This window comes from Capsella rubella, unplaced genomic scaffold (assembly GCF_000375325.1).
Source record: "Capsella rubella cultivar Monte Gargano unplaced genomic scaffold, Caprub1_0 scaffold_14, whole genome shotgun sequence".
In the NCBI taxonomy this organism is placed as follows: Eukaryota; Viridiplantae; Streptophyta; class Magnoliopsida; order Brassicales; family Brassicaceae; genus Capsella; species Capsella rubella.
Genome location: NW_006238910.1, coordinates 170934 through 187677, shown reverse-complemented (window position 1 = coordinate 187677; position 16744 = coordinate 170934). Strand labels below are relative to the sequence as shown.

The following is a 16744-nucleotide window of genomic DNA, read 5'->3' as shown; positions in this document are numbered from 1 at the left end:
TCCTCGGGATCTTCTATCCATTTGTGCTTTCTGTTTAATTCATCTGTTATTTACTTGTTCTGCTTTGTTTTCTTGCCAGTATTAATAATCGTTACGTTTTAGCTTATGCATGGTAGTTTATGTTTTACAACCTTACATTTATCGCATGTTTAGCATGTTCGCTTAGGATCACTGAAAACCAAAAATCATTTATGCTTGCTTGACTTAATCATTTCTGATACATCTTGATTGCTAGCATCACACCTGATTGGATTGATACCTATTGTACTGCAATGACATGATAGTACTCTAGGGTAATTGATAGAAAATCCTAGTATCAATTTAGCACCGCTGCCATTTGGGTGTTTGTTTGTTACATTTGAGATTTCAGACTTGCTAAGATCAAGTTGTTACTCAACATTCACTATAGTTACTCACTCTGTTCTTTCTACTTGTCTATTGATTCAGGTACTACTCTTGCTTAACTGCTCCTACTCGACCGACACACTCAACCGTCTCGCGAGCTAAGTTCATTTGAGTTGTATGCACACACGGTCGCAAGGCACAGAGAACTTGCTCCAGCCCTCTGACCATATTGATCGCTTGGTACCTGCATCAAGACAGCAACGCAATAGAGTTACGCCACAACAAGTCGAGATGGAAAACCATGAACAACCACCTCCTCCACGGGCACCTACACGGATTGGAGCTGGTGATGCTCCACGCAACCATACCCATCGTCAGGGTATTGTGCCTCCAGCCGTGTAGAACAACAACTTTGAAGATCAAAAGTGGTCTGATCTCCATGATCCAGCAGAATAAATTTCATGGTCTGCCTATGCAAGACCCCCTGGATCACCTCGATGAATTTGATCGTCTCTGCAGTCTCACCAAGATCAATGGGGTCAGTGAGGACGGTTTCAATTTACGTCTCTTTCCATTCTCTCTGGGTGACAAAGCTCATCAATGGGAGAAAAATCTTCCTCCAGGATCTATCACATCCTGGGATCAATGCAAGCAATCGTTTCTTGCCAAGTTTTTCTCCAACTCCATAACTGCACGTCTGCGCAACGAGATCTCTGGGTTCACTCAGAAGAATGGAGAAACGCTTTGTGAAGCCTGGGAGCGCTTCAAAAGTTATCAGTCTCAATGCCCCTACCATGGCTTCACCAAGGAGTCTCTCCTCAGTACTCTATACCGGGGCGTTCTCCCAAAGATCCGGATGTTACTTGACACTGCCAGCAATGGCAACTTTCTGAACAAGGACGTCAATGATGGTTGGGAGCTTGTTGAGAACCTATCCCAGTCTGATGGCAACTACAATGAAGACTACGATAGAACCATCAGGGCAAGCACAGATCTTGATGAGAAGTACAAGAAGGAGATGAAAGATGTTAATGATAAGCTGGACAAACTCTTGATGAGCCAGCAGAGGAACATTCATTTCGTCTCTGAAGACGATCCTTACCAGATTCTTGATGGGGAGGGCGAACAATCTGAGGAGATAAGTTATGTCCAGAATCAAGGTGGATACAACAAGGGATACAACCCCTACAAGCAGAATCCCAATATGTCTTATAGGAGCACCAATGTTGCAAATCTCCAGGATCAGTTTTATCCACCTCCACAGCAGCAGCAGCAAGGGCAGAACAAACCATTTGTGCCCTACAACCAAGGTTATGTGCCCAAATAAACAATTTCAGCAAGGTTACCAACCTACAGCAGGACCACCACCAGGATTCCAACCTCAACACGCTCCGCCTCCTCAGGCACCAGACCATGACATGAAAAGCATGTTTCAGCAACTCCTACAGGGACAAGCAAATGGCTCCATGGAAAATGCTAAGAAGTTTGCTGAGCTGACTCAGAGATTGGACTGCTCATACAATGATCTGAACATGAAGATTGAGACTCTAAATTCTAAGATCAAGTATATGGAGGGCAAAACTGCTTCTACTTCTGCCCCCAAGCCTGGCCAACTCACAAGAAAAGCTGTTCAGAATCCTAAGGAGTTTGCTCATGCCATCACGCTGATGAGCGGTAAAAACTTGCCTCCCAGACAAGGACCTGTTGTAGCCACTGAGGACAGTGAAGACTTGGAAGGGGAGGATGTATGTTAGAATGAAGATCCGGTTGTTCCTTTGGAAGAATCAGAAGTCATACCTGAAAAAGCTCCTCAACCTGATGAGAAACATGCTGAAACACCTGCAGTATCTAAGGATAAGCCTGCGAGATACGTTCCCCGACCATACAAACCACCTCTACCATTTCCAGGACGATTCAAAAAGCAGCAAGCTGAGAAGTATAAGGCTTTATTTGAAAAGCAAGTGAGAGAGATTGAATTAATAATGCCATTGCTGGATGCATTAGCACTTGTCCGTCCTTATTAGAAGTTCCTCAAATATTTGGTTATGAAGAGAACAAAAGAAGTCCAGGGCATGGTGATATTGAGTCACGAATGCAGTGCCATTATCCAAAAGAAGATCACCCCCTTGAAGCTTAAGGATCCTGGATCTTTCACTCTACCCTGCTCACTAGGCCCCCTATCTTTCTGCAGATGCCTATGTGATCTTGGAGCTTCAGTGAGTCTGATGCCGTTGTCTGTGGCTAAGCGTTTAGGATTCACAAGATACAAGATAGGCAACATATCTCTCATTCTAGCTGATAGATCAGTGAGGCTCCCGCATGGACTCTTGGAAGACTTACTAATAAGGATTGGTGTTGTTGAAGTCCCTACAGATTTTGTTGTTTTAGAAATGGATGAAGAGCCTAAGGATCCCCTGATTCTTGGAAGACCATTCCTAGCCATTACTGGAGCTATCATTGATGTTAATAAGGGAAAGATAGACCTATGCTTGGGAGAAGATTTCAAGACGACATTTGACATCAAGGAATCTATGAAGAAACCAACAATCGATGGCAAGGTGTTCTGGATAGAGGAGATGGATCAGCTAGCTGATGAACTTTTAGAAGAAACTTGTTGAGGAGGATCATCTCAAGACAGCTTTGACAAAGAATGGATCAGATGGATTTCTTCATGCTGAGACGAAGGTCTACGAAACATTACTGGATACCCAAAAGGCAATTGATGATTCAGAACGTTTTGAAGAATTGGACAAGTCTGTCAAGGAGGTATGCTCAGTAGAGGAAGAAGTCAGTGGCAGCCCGATCACTCACCCAGCTGTTGATCCTATCAATGCGGCTAATTATGACTGATCAGAGTTAAAAGCTCCCAAGGTTGATCTCAAACCGCTACCCTCAGGACTGAGGTATGTATTCCTTGGATTTAACTCTACTTATCCTGTCATTGTAAATGCTAGTTTGAGTAATGAGGAATTAGAGTTGCTAGTCACCGAGCTTAGAAAATATAGAAGAGCCATAGGTTATTCCTTAGATGATATCAAGGGGATCTCACCTAGTCTCTGCATGCATAGGATCAATCTGGAAAATGAATCATACTCTAGTATTGAACCTCAGAGGAGATTGAATCCTAACCTTAAGGAAGTTGTGAAAAAAGAAATTCTTAAACTGTTGAATGCTGGGGTTATCTATCCTATCTCTGATAGTACTTGGGTATCCCAGTGCATTGCGTACCTAAGAAAGGAGGAATTACAGTGATAAAAAATGAAAAAGATGAATTGATCCCCACTAGGACTATCACTGGCCATAGGATGTGCATTGATTACAAAAAAACTGAATGCTGCATCTAGGAAAGATCATTTCCCGCTTCCTTTCATTGATCAAATGTTAGAACGATTAGCCAATCATCCATACTACTGTTTCTTTGATGGGTATAGCGGATTTTTCCAAATCCCTATCCACCCAAATGATCAAGAAAAGACTACTTTCACTTGTGCATATGGCACATTTTCCTACAGATGCATGCCTTTTGGTTTGTGTAATGCACCTGCAACATTTCAGAGGTGTATGACCTCTATATTCTCGGATTTGATAGATGAGATGGTGGAGGTATTCATTGATGATTTTTCCGTGTATGGCTCCTCCTTCTCCTCATGTTTGTTGAATCTCTGCAGGGTATTAGCAAGATGTGAGGAGACAAGCCTAGTGCTCAATTGGGAGAAGTGCCACTTCATGGTGAACGAAAGGATAGTGTTGGGACACAAGATATCAGAGAAGGGGATTGAGGTTGATAAGGCAAAGATTGAGGTCACGGTACAGTTGCAGCCTCCCAAGTCAGTCAAGGATATAAGGAGTTTCCTTGGGCATGCTGGGTTTTACAAAAGATTCATCAAGGACTTCTCAAAAATTGCAAGACCCCTTAAAAGACTACTGTGCAAGGAGGTCGAGTTTGTCGTTGATGAGAGCTGTCTGGAAGTTTTCAACAAGATCAAGGAAGCGTTAGTCTCAGCACCAATAGTCCAAGCTTCAGACTGGGATCATCCTTTTGAGATAATGTGTGATGCCTCAGATTATGCAGTAGGGGCTGTGTTGGGGCAGCGAATAGAGAAGAAACTGCATGTCATCTACTATGCGAGCAGAACCCTTGATGAGACACAAGGGAGGTATGCAACAACAGAGAAAGAGCTCTTGGCTGTAGTCTTTGCGTTCGAGAAATTCAGAAGTTACTTGGTGGGATCAAAAGTGGTAGTTTACACAGACCATGATGCACTTAGGCATATATACTCCAAGAAGGATACCAAACCGAGACTGCTGAGATGGATACTTCTACTCCAGGAGTTTGGTATGGAGATTGTTGACAAGAACGGGATAGAGAACGGCGTTGCTGATCACCTGTTCAGAATGAGAATAGAAGATCCAATCCCTATTGATGACTCTATGCCTGAACAACATCTTATGGTTGTTGAAATATGCCAGAAGATGCATCAAACGGGAATGGCTATGAAGGAGGTTCAATGTCTAGCAGTCAATTCAGAGAGTATGCCCTGGTATGCGGATGTGGTGAACTACAAGGTCTGTGGAGAGATTCCTGCAGACATGGATCCTTATAGGAAAAAGAAGTTTTTCAGAGATCTCAACCACTACTTCTGTGATGAACCTTACCTGTACAAGAGGGGTTCAGATGGGTTGTTTAGGAGATGCATAGCAGAAGGGGAAGTGCAGGGAGTGCTTGAGCACTGTCATTGATCCGCATATGGAGGACACTTTGCTACATTCAAAACAGTTCAGAAGGGTCTGCAAGCAGGCCTTTGGTGGCCAACATTGTTTAAGGATACAAACAGTTTCATCACCAAGTGTGACGCCTGCCAGAGGATGGGTAACATCAACAGAAGGAATGAGATGCCTCAGAACCCGATTTTGGAAGTGGAAATTTTTGATGTTTGGGGAATTGATTTCATGGGACCGTTTAACCCTCCATCAAATGGCAACGTCTACATTCTGGTTGCAGTTGATTATGTCTCAAAATGGGTTGAAGCCATTGCGAGTCCTACCAACGATCACAAGGTTGTTCTGAAACTGTTTAAGAGCATCATCTTTCCCAGGTATGGCGTACCGAGAGCAGTGATCAGTGATGGTGGTACACATTTCATCAACAAGGTTTTTGAAAGCATGTTGAAGAAGTATGGTGTGAAGCATAAGGTATCTACAGCCTACCATCCCCAGACATGTGGACAAGTAGAGGTTTCTAACAAGCAGATAAAAGGAATTTTATCAAGAGTTGTTGGGGCTTCGAAGAAAGATTGGTCTATCAAGTTGGATGATACTCTATGGGCGTACAGAACAGCTTTCAAGACACCCATAGGAACGACGCCCTTTCAGTTGGTGTATGGTAAAGCATATCATCTCCCTGTGGAGATTGATTATAAGGCGCTTTGTGCTATCAAGCTTCTCATAAGAGGATTGTCGTTAAGGAGCTTAAGGCTGGAGATCACGTCTTGCTGTTCAATTCCAGACTGAAACTGTTTCCTGGAAAGCTCAAGTCCAGATGGTCTGGACCATTTGAGGTCAAAGATGTTTTGCCATTCGGTGCGATCACTCTCATGAACAAGGATGGCAGCGAGTTCACTGTGAATGGTCAACGTGTCAAGCGTTACCTAGCTGATCAAGACACACCAGAGGGGTCCTCCATGCCTCTCTATGAGCCCCCCAAAGCCTAAAAAGCATAAACAGTCGAGCTTAGTGACTTTAAACAAGCTCACTTGGGAGGAAGTCCCAAAGGTATCCTTGTACATATTGCTTAGGATTTTTTGTGTTTTTAATTTTTGTTTTTGATTTTGTGTTGTTCAGGACTTTAAGGAGATGAGAGAACTGAGACGGTGGGTAAAATGAACGAAGTGAGCAGGAGATGAAGTATCAAACATAGTTCAGAGAGATGGTGGGTAGAGATGTTTTTGCAAAAAAATAAAAAAAAAAAAAAACCCCACTCGACCCAACATATCTCTCACTCGATCCGCAACCACTCGTACCCTATCTTCACCTCACTCTCTCATCTCTCTCACTCGACCACACACTCTCTCTCTCATTCCTCTTATCCGACTTCGATTCTCTCATCTCTTACACTCGACTCATCTTCTACTCGAGACTATTCCACACGAGACTCACTCGTCTTTCACCGTTACTCGACCGCCGTGTCCTCAACAACCACTCGACAGCCTTCTTCTCTCGGCTACTCGAGCTAGCTCTTGTGCAGCCGTATTCACTTGGTTGTGCATTCTTTCACTCGACCTACTGGACACTCATTCGACCGTAGATACTCGACCAACTCGCCTCACTTGACGCACTTCACCATCGAACCAGTCGACCAGCGCATCCTCAACACTCGACGGTGAAGCTTTTCGCACGACCTCACCAATGGCCAACACGATGCACGCATCTCTGGTTTAGTTCCATCGAGTATCTCTTCGCCACCTACCAACCTCACCAGATACACGCGAGTGTAGCAGCTCACCACTCCATACCTCACTCGACGCGGTCGAGTTCACTCAGCTCCTTACTCGACCCCCTTCACCACCGTCTGCTCCCACAAGACCAGCAAATTTCTCTCACGCGCGTGCTGCCACTCGTCCTGTGTCACTCGAGTAGTCACTCAACCGGCGGTTACTTGGAGCTCACTCAGCATACACTCGACGGTGAAGATCTTTACTCGCCCAGCGAAGCTCACGCGCCACATCCACTCGACCAGCGGATAGTTCTCCGACAGATACTCGGATTTTGCTTCACGCGATCATACCATCTCCACCTCTCACTCGACGCGCGTTTGCCTTGGATAGCTCACTCGGCCGAGAAGTGTAAAAGTGATAAATTTGCTAAGTGTTACTTCCCTTTGCATTTCTCTATATAAATTGGCTATTTTATCTTGATATTTGGTACACTAACAAGATAATTTTTAGCTTTGAGTTTCAACTGTTTCAGTTTAACAATGTCAAGAGATTTGTTGCATGAAATGCGTGAGAAGTATGGTTGTAAACCAACAGAGCGTGCATCTCCTAAGTCTATGTCCAAGGTCTATATGGAGAAAAAGAAAGCTGCATATCAGAGAGTGTCTGGTGTTGGTCCTTCTCAGGCAAGAAGCAGAGCTAAGTCTTCGGGTAAGAAACCAATGGAGTTGCAGGATGATGACAGTGATTATGAGCTTGAAGAGCATCCACCTGTCCCAGCTCGCAAGTCAGTGCAGAAGAAGAAGACAGAGAAGTGGTTAGCCCCGGGAGAGTATTACAACCTGTTTCAGCAGCATGAGTTTCAGGGCACAAGGTATCCTTGCCAGCAGACGATGGATGAGCTGGCTATCTCGAGTGATGTCGAGTATATGTTCGAGCATTGTCATCTCAGCACCCTCATGACTAGTCCGTGAAACGCATACCGAGAGGAGACAATTCAGTTCCTTTGTACGCTTGCCATACATCTTTATGAGGATGATCCGGACATAGAGTCAGATGGAGGATTGGGATACATCACCTTCACTATCCATGATCAGGAGTATGTCCTAACCATCAGAGAGCTGGAAGGTTTTTTTGGATTCCTTAATGGAACAGGGACTGTGCAATGGATTGATAGGGATGAATTGTTGGCTCTTTGGGAAACGATTGGGAATGAGAAGAAGTTTGCTTCATCTAGGACCAAGAGCAACCATATCAGAAGTCCAGTTTTCCGCTACTACCATCGATCAATTGCAAACGTGTTCTTCGCTAGAGAGACAACATGGACACTGATCAACGGGGATCTGGAGATGATGGATCTTGCGCTCAAGGATCTTTTGTCAACAGCAGCAGATGGGACACTGCTGCAAGGTGATACAATTGATACATCACCCTCATTCACTTTGTTGCACCAGCTACTCAGTTACAGAACTTGGGTAGTGAAGCTGAGCAGCTGTAGAACTCAAGGAGTAATGTGTATGGGAGGGTTGGTGACTGTTATTTTAGAAGCTTGTAGCGTCCCGCTGAATTCAGAGCCTATTGCACCGAGGTTCATAGACATTCAGAATTTGAGGCAAGCTCAAAGGTTGCATTGGGAGAAACGCAACGGGTTGTATATGTATTACTTCACTCACCCGGTACTTGGTGACGCGCGATTTTTGCTTACTTGTATTGCTTTCATGAGTAAGTTTAGCTGCGCCTCCACCACCATAGCATTTTTAGACACTACTCTGCAGGATGCTAGACCAGTTCAGCGCCGTTTGTCCACGAGTGATGTCCCAGCACGCTACAGAACTCCTTCTCCATCACGTCATTCCGCCTATGAGTATAGAGAGAATAATGTTTCTTCTTCTCCTCTGAGACAGTACTCCCCTGAGCTTAGGGCTAGTAAAAAGAAGGAGAAAAGGAAAAAGAAGAAGGCAACGAGACGGAAAGCAAAAGCCAGTTCATCACACTTGTCGGAGGAGCATCATGTTGAGGATCTGACCATGGATCAAGCTGAGGATCATATTGAGGACATGACTGTGGATCCAGGTGCGTATCATTTCCAAGACCTCACTGCGGATCCTGTCGAGCAGAACGTTGAGCAACCAGCAGAGGCTCTTCCTGCGCAGCCTGCACCAGGTGCTTATACAAGCGAGTCCATGATTCAATACCTCGATTGCTATTTTCAGTAAGGTACCACTCGAAACCTTCATCTGTATATACCATTGCATTTTCATACTTTTGTTTGTTTTATTCTCAAACCAACTCTCAAATTTTTATTACACAAGGGACTGTGTAATTTAAGTTTGGAGGAGGGTTTGGGATGACATTTGATGTTGTGATCTCTTTTCTTATTTTGAATTTTTAGCATATAATTTGCATTCATATATGTGCATTGAAAACCCCTAAAAATTTGAAAAAATTTTAGAAAAAAAAAAAATCTTTAAAAACAGAGTGATCATGTAGCTTGCATTTGCATACTAGGATTTAGTCTAGATTGTTTCATGTAGGACTGTTGCATTAGCATAGGGGGCGATGATGATTTACACCATGTTAACATGTTATGATTCACTAGTTGAGATCAATGCCCTGGTTTTTAGCTCTTTGATGCATGATGATTGAACTTGAAGTAAGTCTGAAACAAACTTGAAATTCATGAAGAGCATTCTTGAACTTGGTTAAAACATGTTGTGATATGATCTCATTCCTTACCTTATAATAACTTAATCTTGACTTGCTCATGGTCACCATATACATATTTGGGTCATCTTCATCCTTTCACCACTCTTGTTGATCCAAGTAGCTGATCTTTCTTTTGATCAGTTTGCCATACCCACAACCTATCCTTTTCTTTCAAGCCAATTGATAATTTTTGAGTGGTAGGTCTTTTACCGGATTATGCTTGGGGAGAACGTGTTAGGTATGAGGCGACAGGATTAAAATCTTGAGTTGTTCTGATTTTCACTTTCAAATCAGGTAGGACTAGGTCTGGATTCTTACTTGGATTTGGGATTGGAATCATTGTTAAAGGAAAGAAGAGAAACAGAAAAAGTTGTGTCTTTAGGAGGAGAATGTTTTTCAAGAGGTTTATACTCTAGTGATTGATTTTTGTGGGGATAGCGTGATATACAGAGAATGGTTTTGGGATGTAAAAAAGAGAAAAAAGTTTTGATGTCTTATAACGTAAGAAGAAAACAGAACCATAGTAAAGAAATAACCCCATATCCACTAGTATTGATAAGAAACTTCTCCTAAGGCAAAAAGAAAAAAAATGGGATTGATGTTTAAGGGTATACATAGGGATCATTCGGGTTTAGATGATTAGGAGTAAGCACTTGGGAACCATTGGGTAGTCAAGGTTTTATTCTTGTATGCATTTGTTGGTCCTTACCTTTAGCATACTCCCTAAAGTTCAATCCATGCATTGAGAGATCCTTGTCCTGAAATTGTTTAAACCCTCTTGATTCTCAAAACCTTTTTTCTGCCTAGCCAAGTGAGTTTGTTAAGCCTTGCACAACCAGATTCATATACTTGAGTAATGAATGTTAAAATGAATGAATGATTTGAATGCATGTGTAGATCAAGGGATAGAATCAGTTTCGGATTTGATGAGTTTGTCTAAAGTCTTTAAGTAAATTTCTCTCAGCATGCATCAAAGACTTAGCAACCAGGACATTGATTTTAACCGCTTTATCTTGCAAGTTACAGGTTTTGAGACCCCATTTTCAAACCTCTCCTCCACTTTGTTCTTTTTGCTTTGCTTGAGGGCAAGCAAAGACTAAGTTTGGGGGAGTTGATAAGTATGTATTTCATCACTTTTTGAGCATGCATTCATCATCTTTTCAGCATCATTCACTTGTTGATTCGCATCATATTGATCCCTTTCTGCATGTTTTACATACTTAGGTAGGTTTTATGCATATCATACATGTCTTGCATACATTCTGCATATTTGGAGTGTTTCAGGTACTTAGAAGACATGCAGGGCGAAGCAGAGGAACAAGCGTTACTCGACATGCATACGATCGAGTGGGACGATCGAGTGAGCAGCAAGGATGCGTTGCAGGAACATACTTCACTCGATGGAGGTGATTGAGTAGCGCATCGAGCGGTTGATCGAGTAGGAGGATCGAGTGAACCGAAGGAATGCGAAACAACTGTCACTCGACAAGCACACTCGAGTGACACGATCGAGCAAAGCAGAGAAGACGCTCATTCGAGATGCTCGACCGCTTTTACGTTGTCGTTTTATGTTTTAAGGTTTTCCCAAACATTGTTAAAATAGGTCTCATTTGGATTGCCCAGGGGATCGAGTTTTTACATTAGGTTTTTGTTGTTAGCCACCAAACGATCCTGAGAATTGTAATCGTGATTTCTGTTGAGTTATTGATATTTTGCAATCAGTTCTTGAATCGTTGTTGTTACTCTTCCTGTCATCTTTATTATTATGCATGTTTTGAACAATTCGTGTTTCATGATGTTAAACATGATTTCTGCGTCTGAGTAGTGTTAGGGTTCTTGAGGATGGGATAGGTTAGGTGGAGGATGTTAGTTTGCTAGAGTGTTTATGTTTGATTCGTTTTGTTTCCCTTCTGGATTAGAGTTTTATTAGCTAGTTCTTCTCTGATCAATTGGAACTGGGTCATAGACATTTCATACCCAAAAGGTATATGATGAAATGTCTGAACCAACTAGTGCCAGAGATTTACATGCTTAGCCCAAGAGATTAGTTGTCTAAGATTTTTATTGACATTAATGAGCTGTTTCTTTATGCCTGTTTACTACATGTTTCATCAATGAGAATTGAGATTAGGAAGTGTTGTAAACTTGATAGTTTCTGCCAAGAGATTGGATTGACTAGTATTAGAAGTTCATTGTCTAGGGATTAGAATGTTTGCAGTTTAATAAACACTCGAAGTAGATTAGCATATTCCACCTACATCAATAACCTCATCCTCGAAATCTTCTATCCATTTGTGCTTTCTGTTTAATTCTCATGTTATTTACTTGTTCTGCTTTGTTTTCTTGCCAGTATCAATAATCGTTACATTTTAGCTTATGCATGGTAGTTTATGTTTTACAACCTTACATTTATCGCATGTTTAGCATGTTCGCTTAGGATCACTGAAAACCAAAAATCATTTATGCTTGCTTGACTTAATCATTTCTGATATATCTTGATTGCTAGCATCACACCTGATTGGATTGATACCTATTGTACTGCAATGACATGATAGTACTCTAGGGTAATTGATAGAAAAATCCTAGTATCAGAAACACCATGTCGTTTTCGAGCTGATATAACTCCACCCCCATCGGTCTTGTCCGGGTCGGTGGGAGTGCACAACTCCTTGTTTGCGTCGTCCGGGAAAGGGGTTGCAAATCCTCGGACTCCACAACCAGACGAAGAGGGACGGCTGGATTCGGATGCGTTCCGACTCGGGGATCCTGCCTCGCCCGTATCCCACCGAGGGATCCTTGGTCGCTCGTGTCCGGCCATGCCCGCAGTAGCATGTCCGGGTCGTCTCTCGGCTTGTCCGGCCTTAGGGACGGTTCGGCGGTGTTACAGTTGACGCCTTTAATGATCATTGAAGCTCCTCTTAACAACCTTTAGGCATGCAAGGGCGGCTGATTTTCGGCAGTGTGCACATCAATGATCACCTCCTCTTCAGTGAACGGTTCAACAAACTTATCGACCACTTCCGGGGCAACAAAACTATTTGTTGCCCTGAATCAAACAACACATGTGTGGGGCTACCACCAACCATCAACGTCCCTAATGCAATGAATGTATGATATGCATGTAACAGCAACAAGCAATTACTCAAGAATCTTGAGAAATATGCATAGTAAAAGAGTTAGAACCCACACAAACCTGTTATGGGACCCTTTGGACGGCCTGGAAGATTGGGTAATCCTACACCTAAGGCATACACATTCGCTAGGGTTGCTTGTTTCTTAGAATGGGGTCCTTTGGCTCTCTGGTCTGGCGGCGGGTGGTTTGCATCTTGATCCATCGGTGCATCCTTCTTATTTGGGCAAGCACTCATGTAATGACCCGTCTCTCCACAAAAGAAACAGGTAACAAACGCAAGGTTGGGTGCCTTGGTCTGTACAACTGTTGGGCATAATCGTTCAATATGTCCCACCTTTCCACAAGTGTAACATCCCCTCGGATCGAAATCCGACACTTCTTCCCCACCTTGATTAACAACAGCTTTTCCTTTATTGCGGCTATTGTTCTGGTTCCGTCCAGCAGGCTGGTTGTTCTTCTGGTTAGGTCGGGGAGTCTGTTGCTGGGATGCAACTGCCTTGGTCATGCCTGCGAACCATGGCAGCTTCATCATCATTTCCATTGTACAAGTACCTTCGGAGGCAAGTGAATACTAGCTCGTATTCTCGGACACTCTTCGATCGCTGCTCCAAGGCCATGAACTGCTTTTCCAATGATCACGGGCTTCGGGAGAGAAATACTTGAACTCAAATTCCCTTTTGAACACTTCCCAGTTGACCGGCAGGTAACGATAACGAGAGGCAATGCTTTCCCACTAGGCTCTAGCATCATCATCCAAGAAGTGGATAGCTATGTGCTTCTTAAACTCCTCGGGACACTGAGAAGTCTCAAAATTTGTCTCCAAATTTCTCAACCATTTGTCTGCTATAATCGTGTTCTGCTCTCCTTTAAACTTCTGGACGCCCAAGTCCCTCATCATTATAACAAGCTTCAGAAATTTGGCCGATGGGGAATCGGTACGCTCGCCTTCTTGGATGATTTGTTGATGCTGATGCTGAGGAATCATGTGCGTTAACAGCTCTTGAATCATTCCGAGGGTCTGCTGATTTTCTGGAACATTTCCTCCATTTGGAACTTCCTGATTCTCTCTCGGCATAGGCTGATTTGGGTGAGCAGTGTTACGACCAAGAGGTGAGTTCTGACGGGGCGCGGGGTAAGTATATTTTACAAAAGTCACCGAAATACTTAAAAGAGTTTTGATGGCCGAGGCCTAAAGCCCAAATACTTAATTAAAACATAATAAACATACTTGTTTTACAAAAAGCACAAAAACTACTCCGGGTTCCTAAGTCCAACACGTCACTACTCCTTTCTACTAGGGTTTCCTGCAAAACAAATAGGTTCATAAGTAAACTAAGATTACTTAGTGAGCTCAGGAGTCCCTGCAACGCATTAGAAAAACCCCACCCCTTTCCCCAAAACAAAAACACTCGACAAGCAATCAGAGTATGCAAGCGTGACGGCAGCAAAACCACAAAAGACACGACTCAAGAGTTATAATCAATTTTTACATCCAAATTTTTAGGGCCCGGATATGCTTCCTTCCACGCCACTACCATCGTGAACACCCGTGCCATAGCCACAAAGGCATACAACCGGAACATCACTTTTAAGCTACACCGTCGTGTAGACAACTTCGGCCAAGGTAGCGAACCAAGTCTCTCCGAAGCTCGTCGTACTAGCGTGAGACTCCAGAAAATGGAAGTGAACCGGGAATCACGCTAGAATGGAACCAGCGAAGGACAGCATATCCAAGTATTTATATGCTTATGGTTTGGACAACTGTCACGAAAGCCACATACCAAGACCTTAAAAGATTTCATCGATAACTTGGGATCTATGGTTTAATTGCACACATAGAAGGAAGAATCGGAACACATCACCCGTGTATTAGATCATTGTGAGTGGATCTGCGATCACAAACATGATCTAATACCGAAATCCACAATCATGATGCATATATAATTTCAAGAAAATCATTCAACGAAATTAATGCAACTATATGATTATGCAAGACCGGATACTAGATCTAGCCTTTCGGTCCGAGATCTAGATCGGTAAGTATGTTTCCTGAAATCACAAATCTGTTTCGACGGCAGCTTGACTCGGACTTCTTTTCTTCCGGTGGAACTAGCGTCAGCGTCTCGGCGATTTCGGTCTCCGGCGACAGATCCTCGGCGGCGGACAGCAACTCTTCGTATCGATCGGACGGAGATATTTTTCGAGAATTTTTGGGTGAACAGCCCAAATGAAGTCTCGAAGGCTCTATTTATAGCCCTTAGGTTTGGTTTATCAGCCAGCTTCGGCATTGGTTTGTAACTGCCAAGTGTTGCTTCGAGTTTGGCGAGACAAGCTTATCTTCACTGCCGAACACGTGGCAGTCATGGAGAAGAAAAAAGATTCTGTCCGATTGCATCCATTGAATCTTCTCCCATATCTTTGCAAGATATTTTCTCCGATTTTCTCTGGTTTTCTTGTCGGAAATCGCCATGTGGCAGGACTGTCGAGTGAATAGGATCATTGAACAGACACAAAATCGGATTTCATGATCTTTTTGAGATTTTCTCAATCACGATCGAACATCTCAGTACTTCAAGAGATTTCTTCGGCAAACTTAGCATTACTTCGACAAACTCTCTTCAAAACTTCTTATCAATGGTTGAACATTGAGATTTTACTTTGGCTCGACTTCGATCGTCATTTCTTTGATTTGGTCTCGACCGGCTGTTGTCGCGGATCGACAGGTTCGATGGTGTCTCGACCATCTTCGACATTTCTTCGTTATTTCGGCAATCCTTCGTTGGGTCGAGATACGTTGCTTCACTTTCGGGTCCAATCTTCATGTGGTCGATGATGTACTTCTCCGGCTACGTTCCTTCGCACATTTCTCGACCAAGTGACGTTTCCTTTGGTTATGCCTTGATCGATCACCATCTTCTGGTTTTACTAGTCTTTCGGGGTTCTTTTCTTCATCGCGTGTCGATGAATTTTCATCCGGCCACTAGGTCAGGGTGAGGGTCACTACCGCAATTGTTGCGGTGGGTAGTTCCGGATTTGGGGCATTGCTGACGGTGACGGTTGGTTCTCCACCTATGTAGGCTCTTGGGGCGTCTGAGGCGGAGGAATTGGGACCGCCGTGTGAAATTGTACTGAGCCGGTAGAGGGCTCTTTCGCCTCTCAGCGGTGGGGGGTTTAGAGCCTCCGAGTCTTTGTGAAACATTGGGAACTCTTCTCTTTCTTCCTTTACTCTTTGCTATAGGCATAACTGAAGATCGAAGAGAAAAAATCAGAAGAAGAAAATTGAAGAAGAAGAGAGAAAACAGAGGGTTTGATTAAAAGAAGAGAAGGGTTTGAAGAGTTGATTTAGAGAGACACAAGCAGAAGAAGAAGAAGAAGATCGATGGAGAAGAATAAGATGTAAGGTTCGGTGGCTAGGGTTGAACATCGAAGAAGAAGAAGAAGTGTAAGGTTCGGTGGCTAGGGTTGAACATCGAAGAGAAGAAATTTAAGGTTTGTCGAATCGGGTAAGATTTGTTGGGCTTTTTCTTATTGGGCCGACTGTAGTCGCGAAATAGTCAAAATAGTCGTTCAGGTTTATTGGGCTTTTTCTTATTGGGCCAACTGTTATTGTTATTACGAAAGCTAATTGTTAATTTGATTTGAATATATATTGTTAAATCAAATGATGGGCTGAATATATATGATAATAATCAATAAAAAATTCAAACTCTTTAAATCAACTATATATACATACATGCATCGTACTCAAGAGATTAACATAGCTAGGGAAGATAGATTAGTGAAACAATATAGTGAATATTAAGAAAACAATATAGTGAATCAAAAATAACGTCACCAAAAATAAAGTCCGACATTGAGAAATAATTCATTATTTACTGTTTCACTTTGTTCATGTCTCTAAGCATTTTTCAATCAAACATAAACATAAGATTCTTATAAACGTTACTTTTCAACAACCTAAGATTGTTGTTACAAATAAAGCACATAAAAGGAAGTTTTAAACTGAACGAGGGTTCACGAATAGTTAAGAACTAAAAATTTTTGTGAGATATAGAATTTGTTATCAATTTTAAAAATTAATTTGTATACTTGGTATACTACTTGGTAGAAAATACTACTTGGTATACAA

The 16744-nt window shown here is 42.7% G+C and overlaps 1 protein-coding gene and 1 non-coding gene across 2 annotated transcripts; one reads left to right on the top strand and one right to left on the bottom strand.

Annotated features, from left to right (window-relative positions):
- Positions 1-646: 646 nt before the first annotated feature.
- LOC111829355 lies at positions 647-2963 on the top strand. Its single transcript, XM_023778290.1, has 4 exons — positions 647-1570; positions 1683-2067; positions 2128-2306; positions 2397-2963. The coding sequence occupies exons 1-4, from the start codon at positions 647-649 to the stop codon at positions 2961-2963; spliced, it is 2055 nt and encodes a 684-aa protein (XP_023634058.1).
- On the bottom strand, positions 1043-1146 carry LOC111829376. The gene has a single exon (XR_002832853.1). It is a non-coding gene; the product is annotated as a small nucleolar RNA R71 (small nucleolar RNA).
- Positions 2964-16744: the final 13781 nt, after the last annotated feature.